At 35.6% G+C, this 23,696-nt stretch overlaps 1 protein-coding gene across 1 annotated transcript in view; it reads right to left on the bottom strand.

The window, feature by feature from the left end:
• PSMD1 (proteasome 26S subunit, non-ATPase 1) overlaps nucleotides 1-23,696 on the bottom strand; it is a 92,959-nt gene that overhangs the window by 60,563 nt on the left and 8,700 nt on the right. Inside the window, exons 5-16 of the mRNA XM_026006273.2 lie at nucleotides 21,097-21,302; nucleotides 18,681-18,824; nucleotides 16,236-16,462; nucleotides 12,094-12,154; nucleotides 10,663-10,791; nucleotides 9,228-9,316; nucleotides 8,465-8,543; nucleotides 7,775-7,948; nucleotides 5,646-5,757; nucleotides 4,904-5,100; nucleotides 3,364-3,459; nucleotides 2,288-2,352 (exon numbers count right to left, since the gene is read on the bottom strand). Of these exons, the coding sequence (XP_025862058.1) occupies nucleotides 2,288-2,352; nucleotides 3,364-3,459; nucleotides 4,904-5,100; nucleotides 5,646-5,757; nucleotides 7,775-7,948; nucleotides 8,465-8,543; nucleotides 9,228-9,316; nucleotides 10,663-10,791; nucleotides 12,094-12,154; nucleotides 16,236-16,462; nucleotides 18,681-18,824; nucleotides 21,097-21,302 (1,579 nt within the window). The remainder of the gene's footprint in view (nucleotides 1-2,287; nucleotides 2,353-3,363; nucleotides 3,460-4,903; nucleotides 5,101-5,645; nucleotides 5,758-7,774; nucleotides 7,949-8,464; nucleotides 8,544-9,227; nucleotides 9,317-10,662; nucleotides 10,792-12,093; nucleotides 12,155-16,235; nucleotides 16,463-18,680; nucleotides 18,825-21,096; nucleotides 21,303-23,696) is intronic.

Genomic DNA, 23,696 nt, shown 5'->3' on the forward strand with positions numbered 1-23,696 from the left:
TATCTGACACTTCTATGAATTACTAAAAACAATAACAACTAATCATGTATCCTATTTTGGAGGTATCAGAGTAGTAGGTCTATGTAAATATTATGTCTTTAGATTTAGTGAAGGCTCTCTAGCACCTTTGTGAACAAGTTGAACAAATGAGTGTTAGAGGACAATACAATGAAGGAACTTAGTATGCGGCTGAACAACCTTATTCAACAAAACTGGTGTAAGGAGAAACCTAATTAGTATGTTATATGGGTCTGTACTCTGCTGTTTTATTCAGCATATTAATCCACAGACGAGTAAAGTAGTCTACAGCCTATCTGGATAAGTTTTTCATAAATGGATTAACTTCCTATCTAAAATGTTATGAAGATGTTCCTATAACCAGTTCACGGTGGATGTTCAATATTTGTTGAATTATGTTATGACCTTTACAACAAAGGTTCACTCCCAGGAACCTGGGAGAAAATCTATTCCAGAGATTAAAAGGGCATGAGTGAGACTCATCTAACTGACCTCATCTAACATGTACCTTGAAAACTTTTTTTTTTGTATAATTTCATCACAAATAAGGTATTATAAGCAGTGTCCAAAGAAGCTAAAAGAAATACTTTTAATTTGCCTTTGCTGGATTTTAATATAAAGTATCTTAGCCAAAAGAAACAATGATTCTTGAGATTAGAGATAAGTAGACAGAAGAACTGCAAGAAAAGTACTACTGCATCTGCCACCGTTATAGTTGCTCCTACTATCATATGCTTAAATAGCTTAAATAACACTTAGTAGTAGTGCCAGATGCTGTTCTAAGAGCTTTAGATTTTTTTTAAAAGATTTCATTTATTTATTCATGAAAGACACAGAGAGAGGCAGAGACTCAGGGAGAGGGAAAAGCAGCCCCCCTGCGGGGAGCCTGATGCAGGACTCAATCCCAGGACCCCAGGATCATGACCTGAGCCAAAGGCAGACACTCAACCACTGAGCCACTCAGGTGCCCCTAAGAGCTTTAGATATTAATTCAGTTACCCATCCAAAAATGCACTTCTTTTTAAAAAAGATTTATTTTGGGGGTGGTTTAGGAAAATAGAGTGAACAAGGGCAGAGGGAGAGGGAGAAACAGGCTCCCTGCTGAGCTGGGAGCCCTGGTTGAGCCTCAATCCCAGGACTCAGGGATCATGACCTGAGTTGAAATTAAGAGTCTGCCATTTAAAAAAAAAAAAAGAGAGAGAGCCTGCCATTTAATCAACTGAGTCATCCAGGCACCACAAAAACACATTTCTTTCTTTCTTTTTTTTTTTTTTTTTTAATTTTTATTTATTTATGATAGTCACAGAGAGAGAGAGAGAGAGAGAGAGAGAGAGGCAGAGACACAGGCAGAGGGAGAAGTGGGCTCCCTGCACCGGGAGCCCGACGTGGGATTCAATCCCGGGTCTCCAGGACCGCGCCCTGGGCCAAAGGCAGGCGCCAAACCGCTGCGCCACCCAGGGATCCCCAAAAACACATTTCTTAAATTGGTACTATTATTATATCAATCTTACAGATGAGAAATTGGAAGCTCAAAAAGGCTAATAATAATAAGCCCAAAGTCACTCTGTAAGTGGCAGAGCCTGGATTTAATCCTGGCAGACTGGTTTCAGAGTATGTACTCTTAATAACAGCTATCATAGGGATCCCTGGGTGGCGCAGCGGTTTGGCGCCTGCCTTTGGCCCGGGGCGTGATCCTGGAGACCCGGGATCGAATCCCACGTCGGGGTCCTGGTGCATGGAGCCTGCTTCTCCCTCTGCCTGTGTCTCTGTCTCTGTCTCTCTCTCTCTGTGACTATCATAAATAAATAAAAATTAAAAAAAAAAAAATAAAATAACAGCTATCATATGCCAAGGGCATTTCCAAATCTCAAGTCCAAAAATATTTTCTTAAATCTGTAAATTTTTCACGCTTCTACTTTTTGTTCTCATTAAAGAGCTTCAACCCTATGTAAGAAACAGCATCCCATCTGAATTACCAATATGTATGGAAAGAGGACTACTAAATATGCTATTTGGACTTAAAAACTTAAGCAAATACACAGAATGTTATGAAAAAATAAACAGAAATAATAAAGTCATTTTACTACTTTTCAAATAGATTCTTGGATTTTCAAGACACACTTTTTTTTTTTTTCAGATCAACAGTACTGATCTTATTGTTAAATGGTCTTCACCCTGAACCTAGATGTATTCCTCAGATATTTAGCTTCTGTTTAGTGACTATTAAAAAAAAGGACTATAAAGAGAACCAGAAATTAGAAATTATTACCTGAACAGAATGAACCCGAGTGATTCTACTGCTGCCCTCCGGACATCGTCATTAACATCACTTACCTAGGAAAAATTTTAAAGGATGATTATATTATACTATGCATTCTATTACTAGAGTTAACTAATGAGAGACTCACATCATTCAAAAGTAAATTAGATCTCATTAATCAGAATGTCTTCCCTTAATTTAGGAAAAACGCATCTGAAATACCTTTTATTTCAAGGCTTAAAATCCTCTTAAGCTTGGTGAAGTTTAAGATTCAGGACTGCTTCTAAAGATTATTTCAGCTGCACTATAGCTTTTGCAGGCTACACTGAAAATCTAACATTCTTTCAATGTTGTTTTAAAAAAAAGTACATCCTAAATTCAAGCAAAATACAAACATTTACAATTTATAACATACTACACGCTACACTGATAAAAAAAATTAATAATAAATACTGTGGGATGTATCTCTGGGAAGAAAATAATAATAGCTCTAAACTAAACCCTTTCTGCATCGGAGGATGACCTGAGGTTTACCTTCTCCTGGCATCAAGATGGTGGAAACCTACTAAATATATGTGCAATCTCCACTGTGTTACCACGCAACATTATTGTTCATAAACTCTATCTGGATTTGGAAGACTATAGTGGGAACACCTTATTGGAAAACATGGGCACTGGCTTTCCTGTGCAAGGGATCTCTTGAAATAGAGCATGTCCCTTAGGGGCTATCTAGAAGCTAACTTCACAGGCTGTAGAAGTGTTTTTTATTGTTCATGAGATTTCCCTATCCTAAGGTGACTGCACACACTCACGTGGTCTTAACCCTTACAAATGAGGGCGCTGCTTGGAGTAGGTTTTCAGAAGTTGCCACTGAATGATTTTTAAGGATTTCTATTTGTCCTGACATACTGTTACCCTGCTCTACACCTGGTACTAAGGTTATAGCTGACTGTGTTCAGTGATTGAGAATCTGAATCTGAGATCACTCATGGTGGTCATGCAATGTGGGTGCTGTTGCAACCTAGACATTTAGTGTCCATCTGCAAACTTCCCTTTCCACCTCTATCCAAGAAAAGAGTACTTACAGCAACGTGTAGCAGGCGTCGAATAGCTTTGTTGTTACCGGAGCCACAATAAGCCATGGCTACAGTGTACATCCCAGATCGTCGAAGAATTGGGTCCTAAAAAGAACAATCTACATCAACTGAAAGTTATCATTTCAAACAGTGATTTCTATAGTCTCACTGGCACAGCTGCATCCAGTAAGAGAGGAGTTGGTTTTAGGTAAGAAATGAGAAACTTAAAGAGAACTATTTTGTGGTTGGTAGTTTTCTAAATGAATGCGGAAATACAGACTTTAATACAGGAAGAATTAACTCCTTTTTAATTCCCAATGCTCTAAGCAATGTGTCTGTACTGCTTTACAATCACTAGGATGTTATCAAGTTTAATACCAACACTCACTACCCTCTACACACAACTTCCATTTATTAAACAAAGAAGCTTGCTTCTACTTTTGCATTGTAACTTGCTTATTTAATTATCAGGCACTGAGCACTGAGTGGAACAGATATGGAGTCTGAGAGCTGAGCAAATAATTAGCAGCTTTATTACTTAACTATTAACAATGGTTCTTTGTATCAGACTACAGAGAACATCATTAGTTACCACTGACTACCCACCATACACAATACCATTGTCAAAATAAAACAAAACAAAACAATGGGGATCCCTGGGTGGCTCAGCAGTTTAGCGCCTGCCTTTGGTCCAGGGCATGATCCTGGAGTCCCAGGATTGAGTCCTGTGTCAGGCTCCCAGCATGGAGCCTGCTTCTCCCTCTGCCTGTCTCTCTGCCCCAACCCCCATGTCTATCATGAATAAATAAATAAAATCTAATAAATAAATAAACAAAACAAAAGGTAATTAAAAAAACTCAAATAAATAAGCATAGAGACTTCACTGGTTTTTGATGAAAAAACAATGAAGTAAACTTCGTATCTTATTAAACGATTACAAAGTGATTCAAAAAATATTTCCAAAAGAAATCAACTTGTAAATTTCTAAAGAACTTTTCTGGATCTCATTTGAAAATTACTAATCTGAAGTCTAATGATTAAATTTAAAATTCTCAAATTAGTCCTATTTGCTTGGTCTAATCAGTGGTCTCCTTTCCTACATTCCATTAGGCTTTATATATATATATATATATATATATATATATATATATATATATATTTTAAAGATTTTAATTTATTATTTAATTTAATTTTAATATAATATAATATAATTAATTTAATTTTATTTAATTTATTCATGAGACACAGAGAGGGGGGTGGGGGCAGAGACATAGCAGAGGGAGAAGCAGGCTCTATGCAAAGAGCCCGAGGTGGAACTCAATCCCAGGACTTCGGGATCACTTACTGAGCCAAAGGAAGGCACTCAACCACTGAGCCACCCAGGCGTCTCAGGCTTTATATAACTTGCAAGAAGTTTTATCAGCAAGTGTAGCTAGGCGTTTTGATGGGAACACAGATAATTTCTAATGGACGTGTTTCTGTAAATGTTGGTGATAACCAGGGTGAGAGGGAGTGCAGGGAGAAAAAGATAAATAATGTATCATCTCACCTTATCACGGCAGAGAGATTCAATGAGAGCATCAGCTTCCTCCATCCTCCCATACATCACTAATGCAATGCCAACTGCAAGACCACGCAGAATCTTCTCATGCTGAGTTTCCTGTGCATAGCCAACCATATCCTCAATAGCCTGGGCATTTTTAGAGCCCAACATAACCAAACCTAAGGCCAGGCCAGCTGCTTCACCTAGTGAGTAAAAAGTAGAAATTTAAAAATGATGTGTGTGAAGTCAATAAAACCTATCCTATTGGAAGTGGCACTTATTATAATCAACTATTAAAACAACTATAACTTCTAACAGAATTTTTTCAAACCATTGGATAAAAAGTATATCCATTGAATTATAGCTATTTTCCTTTTAAATCTTGACAGAATGTACCAATAAATCCTACCGTGATTTCAAAGGAGACATGATGACACTTTTCTATGTCATCACCAAGCAGTACAGATAGCTGAACCACAATTAGGTCACTCTAATAAATTTCTACTTATGAAAATCAGTTATACAGACAGATACATAGGATATATCATTCTTAAAACCTATGTATCACAAAACCTATTTTTATGAGTTTGACAAATAGGGCAAAATCCACTCCCTGGATTATCTAATAATCTAATCTATCTAATAAGTAACCTATTAGATTTTTAAGAGGCTACAAAATATAAATAGAAAATAAATATTAGTTACATTAGTTAATCCTGGTTTATTGTCTTTGGAAAGAATCGTTTACCTGTCACAGCATCATCCTGATAAAGGTTTGTTTTTAGCAAATCATACACGTCTTGGCGCGCAGTCCCCATGGCAGCTAAACCAAGGCCCAGACTGCCACCATGTCGAACGATCTAGGGAAAAAGCATAGGCTCTCTGCTGATTTGAAACACGGTACTTAAAATTCCAAGCTTTTATTCTAATTTTTAAATTTTATTCTAATTTAAAAATATATTGTGATATTAAACACGCAGAGCAATTGACTCAGTAAGAATGATCAACGTATTTGAGAACTAGACAGCCAGTGATAACCTTAGCACTTTCAGTTTCAAAAGAAACGTACGTGCAGAGCAAAACAACAGTAAGCCAAGAAATGAATGAAAGATAAGAAAGTGGAGATAGAGAGTACAGCTCTCTTTCAATAAGTTTACATGAGAAGGGGAGAATTATAGTAACTAAGAGTAAAGCATGGGTCAAAGAAAGATTTTAAGATAAGTGAGACCTAACTATGCTTCTGGCTGAGGGGAAGGAGGCTGAAGAGAGAATGAAAGGGTATCTAATAAACATGGCCATAAAGAAGTGGGAAAAAATGAGGTCAAGGGCAAAAGCTGTTTTTTATTTCAAAAGGGACACTTAGTGGTCATGTGCCATTTTTGAGTGCACAGTCTCCTTTCAAGGTGACAGCACCCCAATCTTACTTGGAAAATACTCCTCTCCCATTGGTTAGTCTTGGTGGGACTGCCATTTAATAAGCACCCACCTTCTCCTATCCAAAGTGTGGGACTATGACTCAAAACAGACCACTCAGATGGTCTGTTTCTCTGAAATTTTAATCTTTCTACAGTGAAATGACCCAAGGACCAAAAACATTTCAAGTTCATTCATCCTGGCAGGAGGGCTGTAGAGAGATTATTCCATTAGTTTCTGTTATCTAGATCCCTAGAAGTGTCCTAGCTCTTAACTCTTACGAGAGCTAGTTTATCATCTTCTCCTTTAATTACATAAGCTACTTCCAGTAAACTCCTTGTTTTAAGTCAATTAGTGGAAGTTTCTAATGCTGGTAACCAAAGAGCTTTGTTAAGAAAATTTTTACCCAAGACCATAAGGAAATGAGACAAAGATGTAAATAAATGTACATCATATTTGTAGATGAGAAGCTTATCAACTAAGACAGACCATCCTACCTAGGGCCTCAATATTTTCATTGTAATAGGAGGACAAAGTTGTCTGGCTTACTTAGCTACTCTCCTAATAGCCTTCTAAAAAAGAATCTAACATAAAAGCTGAAGTCTAAAATCCTACTTCAAGGTTCCATAAAATAAGAACAATTTGTTTAATAAATTTTTTTTTTAATTTTTATTTATGATAGTCACAGAGAGAGAGAGAGAGAGGCAGAGACACAGGCAGAGGGAGAAACAGGCTCCATGCACCGGGAGCCCGATGTGGGACTCGATCCCGGGTCTCCAGGATCGCGCCCCGGGCCAAAGGCAGGCACCAAACCGCTGCGTCACCCAGGGATCCCTGTTTAATAAATTTTTATGAAAGAATTACATTTAAAAAATTACAAAATATCAAATAACCAGGAATTCCAATTCCTGAGAGTTATGCATTTTTTTGGGACTTAGTTCTTAGTTTCCTATAACAAAATTTGACTAAATGATCACTAAAGTCACTTATAACATTCCAAAACTTTTTTTTTTAAGATTTTATTCATTTATTCATGAGAGACACACAAAGAGAGAGAAGCAGAGACACAGGCTGAGGGAGAAGCAGGCTCCCCTGCAAGGAGCCCTATGTGGGACTCGATTGCGGATCCTGGGATCACGCCCTGAGCCAAAGGCAGACACTCAAATGCTGAGCCACCAGGTGTCCCAACCTTCCAAAACTCTTAAGTGTGGAAATATATGTATTTTACAAATATATGGTACTTTATTTTGTTTGTCACATACAAAGTTTAAAAGACTGAGAAGTATAATTTAAGTTTATAAAGAAGGAAGCAAAGTTACTTTAAAAAAAATAATTCTGTAAGAAGTTGCTATTTTCAGAATTTCAAAATCCTACAAAATTTCTATTCACTAAAAGAATTTGGCAAATATAATGCTTTCCTGGACTCTTAAGAAACAGAAATTAGTTTTTCATTCAAATACTTACATCATTGCTGGCATTCTTAAGCTGGTTAAGCAAATAGTCTATTATATCACCTCCATGATTGGCATGAATAAGACCTAATGCATAGAGACCTCCACCTTCCTGATAGGCTGATCCTGGAGAAGTGTCCTTGGGAAGATATGTCGCCATTAACTGTAATGCTTCCTTCTCATGACCCTGTAAATTTGAGCCACAACAAAGGTGTAGTAACAGAAAGTCAGAGAAAAAAGATATATTTTCTAGGATTATTATCTTTTCTCTAGAACGCTCACTTTCTAAAAAGAGAAGAAAATAGGTCTCTATCCTAGACAACTCTGTAACTTAAATGACGGAATTTTAAGAGACCCAATCGCATTCTTATTTGAAACAAATGCTTCAGTTTTTTTTTCCCCGTTTTATAACATTTCCCTAAGTTCATCTTAGACTATGCAAATAACTTATTTCAATTCATCCTTTGAGAAATGGCTTAGTTTTCATGGGAAAAGGATTTCTACCTTTTATTAAAAACAAATATATATACAAATGTATTTTTTTTTTTTTTTTTACGAATGTATTTTAATTTCTTATTTACTTCATTCTTTCCTGTAAGGACTCATGTGATTTAACAAAATCTACTTGGAAATGAATTACAGTAACTTTTATTTTTTAACTTCAGAAAATCTGTTTCTGTTCATACTAATTAGTATATATTACCTTATGAATTACACCCAAACTGGCTGTAGCTGTAAATTTTGCCCAGTTAGTGGCTCTGGCCAACCATTCCAAATTATCTCTGTAAGAAAAGAAAATTCAACAGTACTACTGAAATGAATTCCACAAAGCTTTTTATAACACTGAAGTCAAAGCATTAAGATTTTACTTTGAACTATTACAAATCATTTTACTTTACAGAGCTCGAGTTACTACTGATTTTCTTTACCTCATAAGTTCTTAGCATTTTGAAGATTTTTAAAAATGCATGATACATGATTTCATTATGAACAAAAGCAGAATTATATTAATATATTTCATGTAAAAGCCTAAATTCAAGCCAATTAATAAAGGGAATTAATTTTACCTTAAAACAAGCAGGCTTATGCAATAAAAAACGTATAGGGGAGCCTGTATGGCTCAGTCAGTTGAGTGTCCAGCTTTTGATTTTGGTTCTCAGGTCATGATCTCAGGGTTGAGGGATTGAGCTCCCATACTGGGGGATCCATGCTCAGTGGGGAGTCTACTTGGGATTCTCTCTCTCTCCCTCTGCACCCTCTGCCCCTTGCACTTTCATTCTCTCTCTCTCTCTCTAAAATAATAAATAAATACATCTTTGAAAAACAAAATGTATAAGGTAATAAAATAGAATTTAAAATTCAGGACTAGCAGGCAAGGGAAGCTCTCCATGTCCATGTAACAATGTCAACAGAGTCCCTATTAAAGATGATTTTAAATCAAAGTGGTAACCTTCAAGTGTATTTACCGAAGAAACTGGTCACTGGTAGTCCCACAGTGCATAAAAGAGTTTGCTATAACGGTTGCTGTATGACATACAGAATTCCGTACTGCATCCTACAAAAACAAACCAATTTTTATCACTGACAAAGTGTTTATATATATGCAAGGTTACATGCAGACAGACACACAATCAGAGGCCCTGTTTTGTGGTGAAAATATTAATAAACTGAACTGCTATTTAAACCATGAATCTTGGATATTTCTTTACAAAAAATTAAACAGGTAGTTTATAAAACTATGCAAGACAGTTTATATGTGGTCTTAACTTGAGATCAGTAGATTTTAGGTAGGAATTTAGGTAGTAGATTTCCTATTTGGGGTTTTTTTCTTTTTTTGGGGCGGGGGAGGTTCTGAATAGTTTCATTTGCTATTTCCTTTCAGCATCTTGTCTACAATCTCCAAGGTGTTAGGGTAACCAGAAGAGCAGCACTGCACCTCTTCTCACTCTGCACCTCTGGCAGTCTGGCAAAATAAGTGATCTTATTTTTAATGAAACTATATTATAAAGATCAGCTTCAAATAACTATTATAAATAAAAATTATGTAATTCTGTGTCTATTTGTCATTTGTAATTATTAGAAGTTTGAGAAGTACATGTGTCAAACAACTATGTAGTAATGAAATAATATACAGTTCTGGAATGCCTTGGTGGCTCAGCAGTTGAGCATCGTCCTTTGGCTTGGGGCATGATCCTGGAGTCTCAGGATCGAGTCCCACATTGGGCTCCCTGCATGGAGCCTGCTTCTCCCTCTGCCTATGTCTCTGCCTCTCTCTGTGTGTCTCGCATGAATAAATAAATAAAATCTTAAAAAAAAAAAAAAAGAATATATAGTTCTAAAAGAAGAATAAATGACTTTGTCACAGGGTACTGGGTAGTTAAGACAAAAAAGTGAAGATTTTTCATATTATAAATTTTTTCATAATAATTTTTTTTGAACCAAATAAGTATATTACCTAGTAAAAGATCAAAATTATTACTAGTAATTAGTATCAATATCTCAACAAAGGTTACATAATATCAAGGTAGAAACTGCTGCACTCACAGAGTTTATAGTTCATTGGGAAAAAAGACACATAAACTGTATTAATGTTCTGATCCGTGCCATTTGTCCAAGTGCTACATATATATATTAAAATAAAAAGCTAACTAAAAAAAAAAAAAAGAAAAATACCACTAAACCTCCCAGCAAAGGTAAACACAAAAACAGGAGCTCAATTGCTATTAATTCTTTCTTCTCAACAAGTTCAAGGGTTTTCTCTCTTTTTTATTTTTTTAAGAAGTTATTTTCTTAATCAAAATAAAATACAACAAAGTAGTCAACAAGAAATAAGTATACATATTAATATTCAACAAAGAAATAAATACAAAAGAAAGCCTCCATTAGAGATGAATTTCCTACCTTTGTGTTTTTTAGAATCATGAGATCTGTGTTATTGTTTCGTATTAAAAACTGTAGATGTAACTCAATAGCCATTTCACCACTTAAAATTTTAATCATTTTCAAAGTCTGGTCCTTGGGCTCTGGACTCTGCCAAAATAAACAAGAATGAAAATTCATATATTATTGAAATTCACTAAGCCAACTCTATTTAAACAGCCCTAAATCAGTGAAATTCATAGTCCATATACACAATAAAATTTGTATTTTATTTTATTTATTTATTTTTTTTAATTTTTATTTATTTATGATAGTCACAGAGAGAGAGAGAGAGGCAGAGACACAGGCAGAGGGAGAAGCAGGCTCCATGCACCGGGAGCCCGATGTGGGATTCGATCCCGGGTCTCCAGGATCGCGCCCTGGGCCAAAGGCAGGCGCCAAACCGCTGCGCCACGCAGGGATCCCTAAAATTTGTATTTTAATAGTAGGATCTAGAAAACTCCTATATCATTTATTTGAGAGAAAGAATCATTTCTTTAAAAGCTACTATCAAGATATTCCAGTTTCATGAAAGAATGCAATTCATTCTGAACAAGCCTCCAATATAAAATATTTTAATATTAAAAAAAAAAACCCAAAATGTAAAAGAATAACTGATTACTGATGATCTGCAAGGAAAGCTTTTATACAGAACCAATTCATACTTAAGGTGAAAAACTCCCTACTCAAACTAGAAAATCAAAATCACACTTCATCAACACATATATATGATTTCATAAAGTACCAAGTCATCCAGGTAAAGACAGCTGAAGTTTATATACCTGAGTATCAAAAGTCAAAATTCTTAGTGGAAGAAACATTTACATCCAACAATCTACTGTTCAAATACTTACTCCATACACAACAAAGACAACTAAAGTGCACCCTTCTATGATAACTCGCCATTTATTTGTTAGAGGCCATACTTTTTTCCAACCTAGCAACAAGCAAAACAGTTATTCTAGACAGAGTTTAATCTTTTGTAAGCATCTAAGGATTTGATTTTTTTTTAAAGACTTATTTATTTATTTATTCATGAGAGAGAGAGAGAGAGAAAGAGAGAGAAAGAAAGAAAGGCAGAGACACAGGCAGAGAGAGAAGCAGGCTCCATGCTAGGAGCCTGACGCGGGGACTCGATCCCGGGACTCCAGGATTGCACCCCGGGCCAAAGACAGGTGCTAAACCGCTGAGCCACCCAGGGATCCCAGGACTTGATTTTTTTTAAGTTAAGTGCTTTCTAGGGTCAGTCCTTAAAATTTTACTTTACAGATCTATTTTTATAAAATGATTTTGCTATTAAACTTAATATTAAACCTCCATAAAGCCAAATATATAACATATTAAAATAACTTACAATATATATTGTGGGAATATATGTTAAATGGTAACCTCAACTTCAAAAAACATACTTACCACTTCTGGTGTCTTTCCTACAAGTACGCTACCTGTCTTTTCTTCTGTTTCCATTGACTCACTAAAATGAAGAGAACCAACAATTATTAATCTGATAAATCTTTTCTAAATAGTATGTATAGGTAACTTGTTACCAAATTGAAGGTGTGAATCATGTTCAAATTAAGTATTTTGCAAGGAAAAAATATTTAATTACTTAAGTATTTCCCTTAAGAAACACAAGATTCTATAAGATGGAGAAAGCCCAGGGATTTAATTTCTTCCAAATAAATTCATAAAAACACACAAAACAACTAACCAGGTTAGGATGGACAACAAATACAACAAAACCAGATGACAAAGCATCCCCCAAACTCCCAAAACAGGTAGAAATACACCATCAGCAGCTACAAAATGCTAGTTTAAGTGAAGCAGTTGGGACCCCAACAGCTCTTAAAACCAACCAGTCAATGCTTCCTTCTAGGTCAAAGCACTCTACTGAGAAGAAAATGCTGGGCACAGAATACAAATTAACATGGCAGAAACAAAGGAAAAAAAAAAGCCCAAATAAAAGTGAGAATGTAAACAGAGTTAAGCAATCTCAGATCATAAGACACCATTTTGTTTAAAACTCCGTAACACAATAGCCTTCTTGCAAAAAGTTAGGAAAACAACTTTCAGTAAACATAAGCTATAGATAAGGAGCAAAGTAAAATCCCATACAGTATTAGAAAAGAAAAATTATGGGGCGTTGGAGCGCCTCAGTCTGTTAAGCTTATGGTTTCAGCTCAGGTCATGATCTCAGTGTTGTGAGATCAAGCCTGCCCTGGGTTCTGCACTGAGCATGGAGCCTGCTTAGGATTCTTTCTCCCTCTCCCTCTGTCCCTCCCTCACAACTCCCTCTACCCCCCCACCCTGCTCTCTTAAAAAAAATTTATTTCAAAAGAAGTAAAAAAAAAAAAATTAAGAAAATTATACAAAATATAAAAGAATAAAACATATCAGAATTAGAAAACTCAGAAATGAAATAAAACTAGGGGAAGATTAGAAATGAAGAAAAATAATTTCAGAATATTAACTGAGATAGTACATAAAAGCAAATAAACACAACACAAATAAAGGAGAAAGTAAGAACGAAAAATTTTAAATTAACAAATAAACCAAATGCTACTCCCCTAAGATCAGCAATGAAGGATGTTCACTCTTAGGTCTGCCCAATAACACTGAAAATCCTAGCCAATGCAGAAAAACAAGAGGGGGGAAAAGGTATGAAAATTATAAAGGAAGAAGTAAAACTGTTTCCATTCAGATGACATTTTCTATGTAGAAAATTCTATAAAAAGATCTATAAAAAAATTTACTAGACCTAATAAGTGATTTTTAGAAATTGAAATTTAACATACCACTTAGCAATAGCATCAAAAAAACATACTTAAGAATGAATTTAAGAAAAAATGTATAAAATCTCTGAACTAAAATCTACAGAATGCTGCTGAGAAATATTAAAGAAAATCTAAATAGGGCAGCCTGGGTAGCTCAGCAGTTTAGCGCTGCCTTCAGCCTAGGGTGTGATCCTGGAGACCCAGGACCAAGTCCCATGTTGGGCTCCCAACATGGAGCCGGCTTCTCCATCTGCCTGTGTCTCTGCCTCTCTCTCTCATGAATAAATAAAATCTTAAAAAAAAAAAAAAAAAAAGAAATCTAAATAAATGAAGAACAATAGTATGCTTATGGATTATAAAATCAATAGTTAGGATTTTAATTTGCCCCAAATTGAAGAGATTCAATACAATTACAATGAGAATACCCCCAGACTTATAGAAATGCAAGAGACCCAAAACTTGGCAGTGAGAGGGAGAAAAAAGGGAGATTGTAACTACAGGACTTTCACTAACTTAAGCTTTAGTAATAAAGATACTGTGGTACTGGTATAAGGAAAGATGAATAGATAAATGGAAAAGAATAGAGAAATCTATCAACATTATCACATGTCAAAAGCTCCAAAGAAATTCAAAAGGGAAAGCAGTCTTTTAAACAAATGGTAATGGGATGCCTAGGTGGCTCAGCGGTTGAGCGGCTGGCTGCCTTTGGCTCAGGGTTCAGGGCGTGGTCCCAAGTCCTGGGATCCAGTCCCACATCCGGCTCCCTGCACGAAGCCTGCTTCTCTCCCTTTGCCTGTGTCTCTGTCTCTCTCTGTGTCTCTCATGAATAAATAAAATCTTTTAAAAATAATAAAATAAACAAATGGTAATGAAACTGCTAGACATCCATGCATCTAAACAAACTCTACTCCTACCTCACACCACATATGAAGGGTTATAAGTTGAGTTCTATCACAGACCTAAACACAAAACTAAAACTATATAGCTTCTAGAAAAAAGTGTAGCAGAATATCTTTACAATTATGAAGTTGGCAAAGAATTTCTTAGATTGGGATAACAAAATGGAAAAATGGATTATCAAAAATAAAAACTTCTGTTCATCAAAAAATACCAATAAAATGAAAAGATAAGCCAAAGACTAGAGGAATATATTCATAACAATATATCTGACAAATTACTTGTATTAAAATTATAGCAAAACATCACTTTATACCACTTGAATGAGTAATATTAAAGAGATAACATCTACTGTTGGCAAACAAACAAATGGAATGCTAATACATTGTTGCTGGGAGGGTAAAATGGGCAACCATGATGAATACAGTTTGGCAGATTCTTACCAAGTTAAACATATACCTTGTGACCCAGCTATTCTAATCCTACATATTTACCCAAAAGAAAACATTTGTCCACAAAAAGACTTATACAGGAATGTTCCTAATAGTCATGTTCTGAAACAATCCAAATGTCCATCAATGTAAGAATGAATAAACAAACCTGGTATATACAATGAAATGTTGCTCAACATTGAAAAGGAATCAGTTACTGATTCATCCAAAAAACAGATACACATCACAAATGTGTTGAGTGAAAGCAGCAGAAACAAAAGACATGCTATCTGACCCAGTTTTATGAACTTCAGAACTGGCAAAACTAACCTATGCTGACAGAAAGCAAACCAGTGTTTGCTTCAGGGGGAATGGGTTGACCTCAAAGGGCACAGGAAAAATTTCTGGGATGAAAACAGAGGTGATGGTTATATGGGTGTTTATATTGTCAGAACTCCTTCAACTGTAGCATCAGGATATGTGCATTTTATAATATCTAAAATATTATTCATTTAAAAGAACTGAAGAGCTGAAAAGAATTCAAAAGGAAGTGAGAAATATAGAAGACTAGGAAAAGAAAATCCAACTTACATTTAACAATAGGTCCCCAAAAAGAAAAATAAGGGAAGAAAACAAATACTAAAAACTAAAATTCAAGAAAACCTTACTGAGGCAGGACTATTTCTGGTGTTTTGAGGGCAAGTTAGAAGGCCAATGAAATCTGAAGACAGAGAGAATCTTAAGCAGGCTCCACACCGAGCAGGAGCCCAACACGGGGCTTGATTTCACAACCAAGATTATTACCTGAGCAGAAATCAAGATTTGGACGCTTAGCCAACCGAGCCACCCAGGCGCTCCATTGCAAAGACACATTTAAATATTTTTAATAAATGGTCTAAATACATAAGAAATTACAAAAAAATAAAATCTAATACTGTATTGGCCTAAGATAAATACATATTTTGTTTTAACAAAAGCACAAAAAGCTGGAAATGTTTCTTACTTTCCAAATATCTAAATTCTAGCACACTTAACCAATCTGAAGTTTTTTTTTTTTTAAGTAGGCCCCATGCTGGGTATGGAGCCCAACACGGGCTTGAACTCATGATTATGATATCAAGACCTGAGCTGAAATCAAGAGTCAGATACTCAACCAACTGAACCACCAACATGCTCCACCCACCTGAAATTTTATTTACTTGCTTAGCTAGCAATACGCAATTGGCCCTCTCTATCAATCACTTCCATTTCTTTCTAGAAGGGTCCCTTTCTTTGGTCTTTAATGTACCCAACAGAGTGCAAAACAGAGCAATAGCCTTAGTAAGACTTTACAATCTATGAAAGCTAATTTTGAAATTCTTCATAGACTATGCAGTCTATGAATATTCCAACTATTTGCAAAATGAAATAAAGATTGTTCAATTAGCTCTGATGCAGAAAAAGATACTTATACCTGTCTTTCTCTGATCCTGGAACAGTACCCGTATTGGTGGATCCAGGCACAGAAGCAATAGGGGTGCCAACAGTTCGAAGATTCTGGATTACAGATGACAAAAACTGCTGGCTAGCACTTTCATACAAATCAAAACAAATCTGATAAGCCATCAGGAGGTTGTCTTCCTTTACCAGTTTTTCTAAGATATCACTCACAGCCTGAGGATCATCTAAGAAAATTAAGCACTGAAATGCAGATAAAGGGACAATTACATAATAATTGAAAACTTTGCCAATAAAATATTTAGACAATGACAATTAATAATACAGAAAACCTTAAAATATAAGCACAGGCAAACTGGAGATAAGCTATTCTAGTACTCCATTTCTTTCTTTAAAAAAAAAAAACTGATTAATTTTAAATTTTAATTCCAGCTCTAGCATTCCATTTCTGATCCTGGCACCAGGCAGTTTTCCTAAAAATGGCATCTTCTTTCCATAAGAAAAGCAACAGTTTATATTCATAGCTCCTAATATTGTGCCTGGCAATTAGCAGTACTTGATAATTAGTAGGTGAATGAATCTTGGCTTCTTCAAATCTTACCTGTATTTTATTATCAAGTGCTCCTTAATTTGAATTTTCTACTTCACCATAAATTATAGGAGTCATTCATTTAACACACATTGTATCATGCTAGGCCAGAATAAAAGGCACTAAAATAACCATTTTGAAGTATTTCTCTTATTATTCTTATAATCTGTCATATTTCAACAAAACTATCCAATAAGTTTAGATTTTTATTTTTTAAGAATTCAAATTAAATTTTGTTTCCTCAAAGTAGCAAACAGCTAATTTCAAAATGAACACATTAATCAAAGTTATTACAAATTAAGAATAAGAAATAATGGAAACAAAATAAATGATCAATAACAAGAGAATGGTTAAGGCAAAGTGCATCCACTAAATGATTATCACACAGTCAAGAAATAGTTGAAACAACAGTTTGTGAAAACTTAGAACATGGAAAAATGTTAAAACTGGAAGGATACATATAATTGATACTGTTTGCCATCAGAGAAAGGAACTTAGGAGTCAAAGAAAGGAGTAGAAAGACTTCACTGTATTCCCTTTGGTTCTTTTTAAATTTTGAATCATGCAACTGTACTATTACTTGTTCAAAAAAATGTATTTTAAAAATGTAAAAGTGTTAAAAAGTTTTGAAGGAACAAGGAATAAAACAGCTTAAAAAAAAAAAAAAAAAAAACCTGCCTCTGAGGAATAAAACTGAAATACACAGGTGAGCAGAGGACTATTGATTTCATATAAGTTTTAAAACACTTATATTTTAAAAACTATTGGGATCCCTGGGTGGCGCAACGGTTTAGCGCCTGCCTTTGGCCCAGGGCGCGATCCTGGAGACCCGGGATCGAATCCCACATTGGGCTCCCAGTGCATAGAGCCTGCTTCTCCCTCTGTCTATGTCTCTGCCTCTCTCTCTCTCTCTCTCTTTCTCTGTGACTATCTTAAATAAATTAAAAAATAAAAATAAAAAATAAAAAAATATTAAAAACTAAAAGCAAACAAAACTTCAAAAAGCTATATAGAGAAAACTGACAAGAAATACACTAAAATGTTGGTTTTCAGTGATATGATTTTTCTTCCAGCCTTTTCTATGTTTCAAACTTGCTTCAAAAGCATATAAAAAAGATGCATTACTCTAAATTTTAAAAATGTATACAGGATGAAAATATATGAGAACACATTATAGTGATAAAGTAACAAAACCTATGACAAAGTGCTATGCTCTAAGCAGAATACAAAATTTCATATAGTATGATATTGTTAAAAAGAAAACTCATGTACTTCCAGTCAACAAAATACAATGCAGCCATTAAAGACGTACTAATAAATGGGGGAAAATGTATGCATTATCTCTGAGAAAAGGCCTAGGGAAAGGGAAAGATACACTTTTCATTTTCTGGATGATCTTAAGTTTTAAAAATGTACAAGCAAATTCATACATGGAAAGAGATAAAATATACCCAAATGTTTTGGCTGTGTCTGGGTATTAAAGCCAAGGATCATTTTTACACCTAAAATTCATTTTAGAATGACATAGCATAGGTACTGTTTTTATCTCTTCTTCTACCTTTTACTTTTTTTGACCTAGTTTCCGAAATTTCCTTAAATGTTTGGAATACTTTCCAAATGTAAAAAGAATACACAGGATGCATTACAACAAAACAGGTTTTTAGCTTTGTAAGATTGTTTCTTACCACTAAAAAATATAAGTGTACACCTTAATCTTCACAGGGCTGTTGTGAAAATCAACTGAGATACACATATGAAAGCATGAGAGTAACTTAACGTGATGTAAAGTAGTGAGGCGCAGCCCAGCAGTGCAGCATAAAGTAGTGTGACGTAAGGTAACATAACATAACATAACATAACATAAGTAAGTACCTGACAAACATTGATGAAATCGGGTTTCTCCAAGTTCATGTAGATTTTAACTAGAACCCTTAGTACCTTATTCCGAAACTGTTTATTCTGCATTAAAGACATGCAGAGCTTGAGGCTATAAGCTAGCATTCCTGGGACATCATTCTGAAAGAGAAATTTCAAGACACATCATTATCTGGTTACTGAAGCATTATTTTATTTAGAAATCAAATGGGGAGATGGATCCCTGGGTGGCTCAGCGGTTTAGTGCCTGCCTTTGGCCCAGGGCATGATCCTGGAGTCCGAGGATCAAGTCCCACATAGGGCTCCCACTAGGGAGCCTGCTTCTCCCTCTGCCTGTGTCTCTGCCTCTCTCTTTCTCTGGGTTTTTAAGATTTTAAATCTTAAAAAAATTAAATCTTAAAAAAAAAAATCAAATTACTTTAATCTATGTTCTTTATAGTTATTTTAAGCAGCCAAAGCTTTATCTCCTACTTGAAAAACAGAACTTAAAAATAAACATTTTAGATAAAAATCTTAAAATGACCTATTTCCTCTTTTCATAAAAAATGGGTTGAAAACAATATTTTGTGATCACCCTGAATTCTCACTATGTGAACACAGAATACTATAAGAGTGATGCTGTTAATCATTAAAAAAAGATATATACAACTGTCCATACACCAAATGGCTATGTTTTTCAAGTATGTCTACTGAAGTCCTTTATCCTTCTGCCCCCAATCTTGTTAGTCCCCAAGTCTTACTGCTTTGTCTATACTTGATAGCCAGGAACACAGTACGATAGAGCTATTCTCCAGCTCTGAGTGATTCAAGTTTTGAGTGGTGTTGCAGAGAGCTGGTGCTCTCCTTGAGGAAATTTTTAGTCTATGTATATCTTACAGTTCTCCAAAGCATATTCAACATCTGAGATACCAACTTATAAAGTCCTTCAACATACAAGCATATTGAAGAGCTATGGGAGTACTTCTCAAAAAGCAAGTTGTGACCCATCACTGTATAATGAAATCAACTTAATGGGACCCACATTTTTGGTGAAATACAATTTTAAAATATCAGAGTTATCACAAGTAGCAAAAGTAGGTACTGTTTCATAAAACTTAAGTCATATGCATATACATGCCCTAGGATGCAAAGTAAGAGGCATTTTTTACTCTTCTTTTTTTGGGGAAAAAAAAAAAAAGAACACCTTTACTTTATATTTTTATTTGCTCAATTACCTATTCCCCCAATGGATTGCTCCATCTGGGCAGGAACTTTGTTGTTGGTCTCATTTGCCACTATTCCAATGCCTAGAACAGTGTCTGACATACAGCAAACACTCAAAAAACATTTGTTGAGTGAATGAAAATAAATATTTTAATTCTATAACATGAAGGAAAAATTGCCCCAAAATAAAACAGAATAAAACAAGATCCAATTCTATCATATTAGGTTGCTCATTCATTTACTCATTTAACTCTTATCACTGCTGCTAAACACAAATGTTACCTACCACTAATTAGTTACTATAGTGGTAGACTCTATAAGAAAAAAAAAACAAGGCTCTAGGAGATTAACAAGAGAACTGGACCTAATCTTTGCAGTAGGGGGTAGTGAACAGTATAGGTGCTGGGAATCAATGGATCTGTAAGCAAGTGACTGTTAAAGTGAACTCTCAATCTTGAACAGGAATAAAGGAGGTAAAGAAAAGAATATTTTCAGCAGAGACATTATTTCTGGTAAGAGGAATGGGGCAGGATACATGTAGGAACTGAGGTGAGGCTGGAGTACAGAAAGCCAGCTCACGAAGACAGACAGGTGGTAAGGCAGGCAAAGTGGGCATGAAGATTAATGTCCATTTAACTCAGTCTTGCACCTTCCTGACCACTTTCTTACACAGAATTACTACCACTGTCATAATTATTGCAAAACACCCTCAAACCAAGAAGCAAGTCTGTAGGTTTAGCCATAATAAATGCATTAAAATAGTTAATCAGTACAGTATTCTTAAAAAGGGCAGGAGAGGGATGCCTGGATGGCTCTGCGGTTGAGCATCTGTCTTCAGCTCAGGTACTGATCCTGGGATCTGGGATGGAGTCCCACATCAGTCTCCCTGCAGGGAGCCTGCTTCTCCCTCTGCCTGTATCTCTCATAGATAAATAAATAAAATCTTGGAAAAAAAGGAGGGGGCAGGATATTTAAAACATCTTCCCCGTGCAAGACTTAAAGGAATGAATGTGGTAAGATAAAAGCAGGTATTTGATGACCAAAAAACACAGCCACAGTTCATATGTAAATGTAAAAATAAAACATCTGGCAAAAGAGCACCTTATTATTTCTAAATTAGATTTTTCTTTTCATTATCCATGGTTTTTAAATAACTTGCTTTGCTGATTCCCCATCAATAACAATCTTTAAAATCACATTAGCTACCTACCGACTCCAGTATAGTCTTCTCAAAGACATCCAGTCTTCGTGTCTCTAGAGCAATACCAATGGCCTGCTTATACTTGTGATCATCTAGACATCGCTGGAACATTTTATTTACAATGCCTTCCAATCTCTGGTCAATTGGTTTTTTTTCTCCTTCTGGCAAATCTGCATTTTCCACACATTGTTTGGTGTAGTGGTCAATGCATTTTGCTATAAAGAAAATAAAACAATGAATCACCTTGTAAACAGGACTAAACTACTAGAAAAGACAAATGCCCACATTCTATAATCATAACTTCTGGGAAAACTATAAAGTAATAAACAAATTTCAGGCTTTTTAAATTCTAGAAGTTATACTTTCAAACTAATATCGTTCCCTTCATAACAGTTACACTGGGAGGCTTATGTACTAATTCTAATGAAGCTGACATTATTCAAAACATTTCTATCTTGCTATGATACTTTGACCAAAATCCTATTACTCAACTTGACTGTATTGCTTATCAGACAGAGTTGGCTACAAATAGCTACTGTTTCACTTTCAAAAACAATTATTTGGGGGTAGCCTGGGTGGCTCAGTGGTTTAGCGCCACCTTCAGCCCAGGGCCTGATCCTGGAGATCTGGGATGGAGTCCCACGTTGAGTTCCCTGCATGAAGCCTGCTTCTCCCTCTGCCTGTCTCTCTCTCTCTCTGTCTCTCATGAATAAATAAATAAAATCTTTAAAAAGAAACAAAAATTTGCTATTACTGAGGATATTTAAAAAGACCGATTATAACAATTATCACAGAGCAATAAATTAGACTTCTTCAAATTAGTGAAACTATTAGCTCATTGACAGTAAAGACCATGTCTAATCATCTTTGTAAAATAATAGTGAGATCTGAAATGTACCACAGGTTCTAAAGACAATTCCAAAGATTTCCAAAAACCTTTCCAGCAATTTTCACATATCTGTTGACATGCTGTTCCAAAGTAAGGTGGGTGAAACCTACACAATCCCCAGTCCCAGCCCCCCACCCCCACCTCACTGCCAGTGTTAAAATCCAGTGGCACAATTTGGCTTTCACATTACACAATGATTTGGGTGGATGGAGAGAATAGGGCAACATACTGAAAAGTACCAATAGCATACTTGATGAGAAATATTTGTTTATAACTCACAATACTTTACAACCACATTTTAAATTTATTAGGAATAACCAATAAAAGGAATTTCCCTAAGTCTTCTTCCAACTTCATAAGGAAGATGAGTAAATACCCAAGTGAATGACATACAGTAGTTATATTCTCTATAACTCATTGACTTGTCATTCTCCCTTTCAAAAAGAAGAAAGGGTACAAGGGCAAGATTAATTAGCTGCAAACTATAACCCTGAGAAACAAATGATTTGAATTAGCATAAAGAATTACTGGCCCAGGGATGCTTGGGTGGCACAGCAGTTAAGTGTTTGCTTTCCGCTCAGGGTGTGATCCTGGAGTCCTGGGATGGAGTCCCACATCGGGCTCCCTGCATGGAGCCTGCTCTCCCTCTGTCTATGTCTTTGCCTCTCTCTCTCTCTCTCCCTCTCTCTCTCTCTCTCTCTCTGTCTCTCATGAATAAATAAATAAAATCTTAAAAAAAAAAAAAAAGAATTACTGGCCCACTAGATGGCTCAAGTTAAATGGATCTATATTGGGAGAAGCAGTCCTTTAGTAATTTGGAATATATCACATACAGGGTCCATCCAGGCAGAACCATGCACATTTACTTACAGTTAATAAGAATAAAATGGCACTCAAAAAGCAGACCTTAAAACAATTCTGGTTGCAGAAAATCTTAACCAGTTCTTAATACGAGTTTTTTGAACCAAATATAGTTAAGTGATGAAACATTACACCTATCTTATCAGAAAGTAACAGAATTGAACAACTGGGGGATTTTCCTTAAATTATAACTGAAGGGGAAAAATATACCTTTGAGGTTTCAAATAAGATTCACGCTTTTACTTACCAGGTTTATATCACAACTATATCCCAGAATCTAGTCTCATTCCCATCTAAAGTCTTCTTATAACAGCAAGAAAATTTACTAGTTTTGAATTTTCTGGATGTATAATATTCAATAAGATCCTAGGAAGCTCTTTCCAAATTCTATTTTGTGTATCCCCTCACAAATTTCACTGACGTTCAAAACAATCCATTCTTGGGACGCCTGGGTGGTTCAGCAGATGAGCATCTGCCTTTGGCTCCGGGCATGATCCGGGAGTCCTGGGATCGAGTCCCACATTGGGCTCCCTGCATGGAGCCTGCTTCTCCCTCTGCCTATGTCTCTGCCTCTCTGTGTCTCTCATGAATAAAAAAATAAAATCTTAAAAATACAATAAACAAAACAAAACAAAACAAAAATAATCCATTCCTTCTTTTTTTTTTATTTGAGAGAAAGCATGTGTGCATAGAGGGGAAGAGTATATATCAAGCAGACTCTGTGCTGAGCACAGAGCCCAACATGTGGCTTCATCCCATGATCTTCAGTTGAAACTAAGAGTCAGATACTCAACGGACTACACAACCCAAGCACCCTCAAAATGATCCATTTTAACAGTCCCTAAAAAACTAGAAATCC

Source organism: Vulpes vulpes, chromosome 9 (genome assembly GCF_048418805.1).
Source record: "Vulpes vulpes isolate BD-2025 chromosome 9, VulVul3, whole genome shotgun sequence".
In the NCBI taxonomy this organism is placed as follows: Eukaryota; Metazoa; Chordata; class Mammalia; order Carnivora; family Canidae; genus Vulpes; species Vulpes vulpes.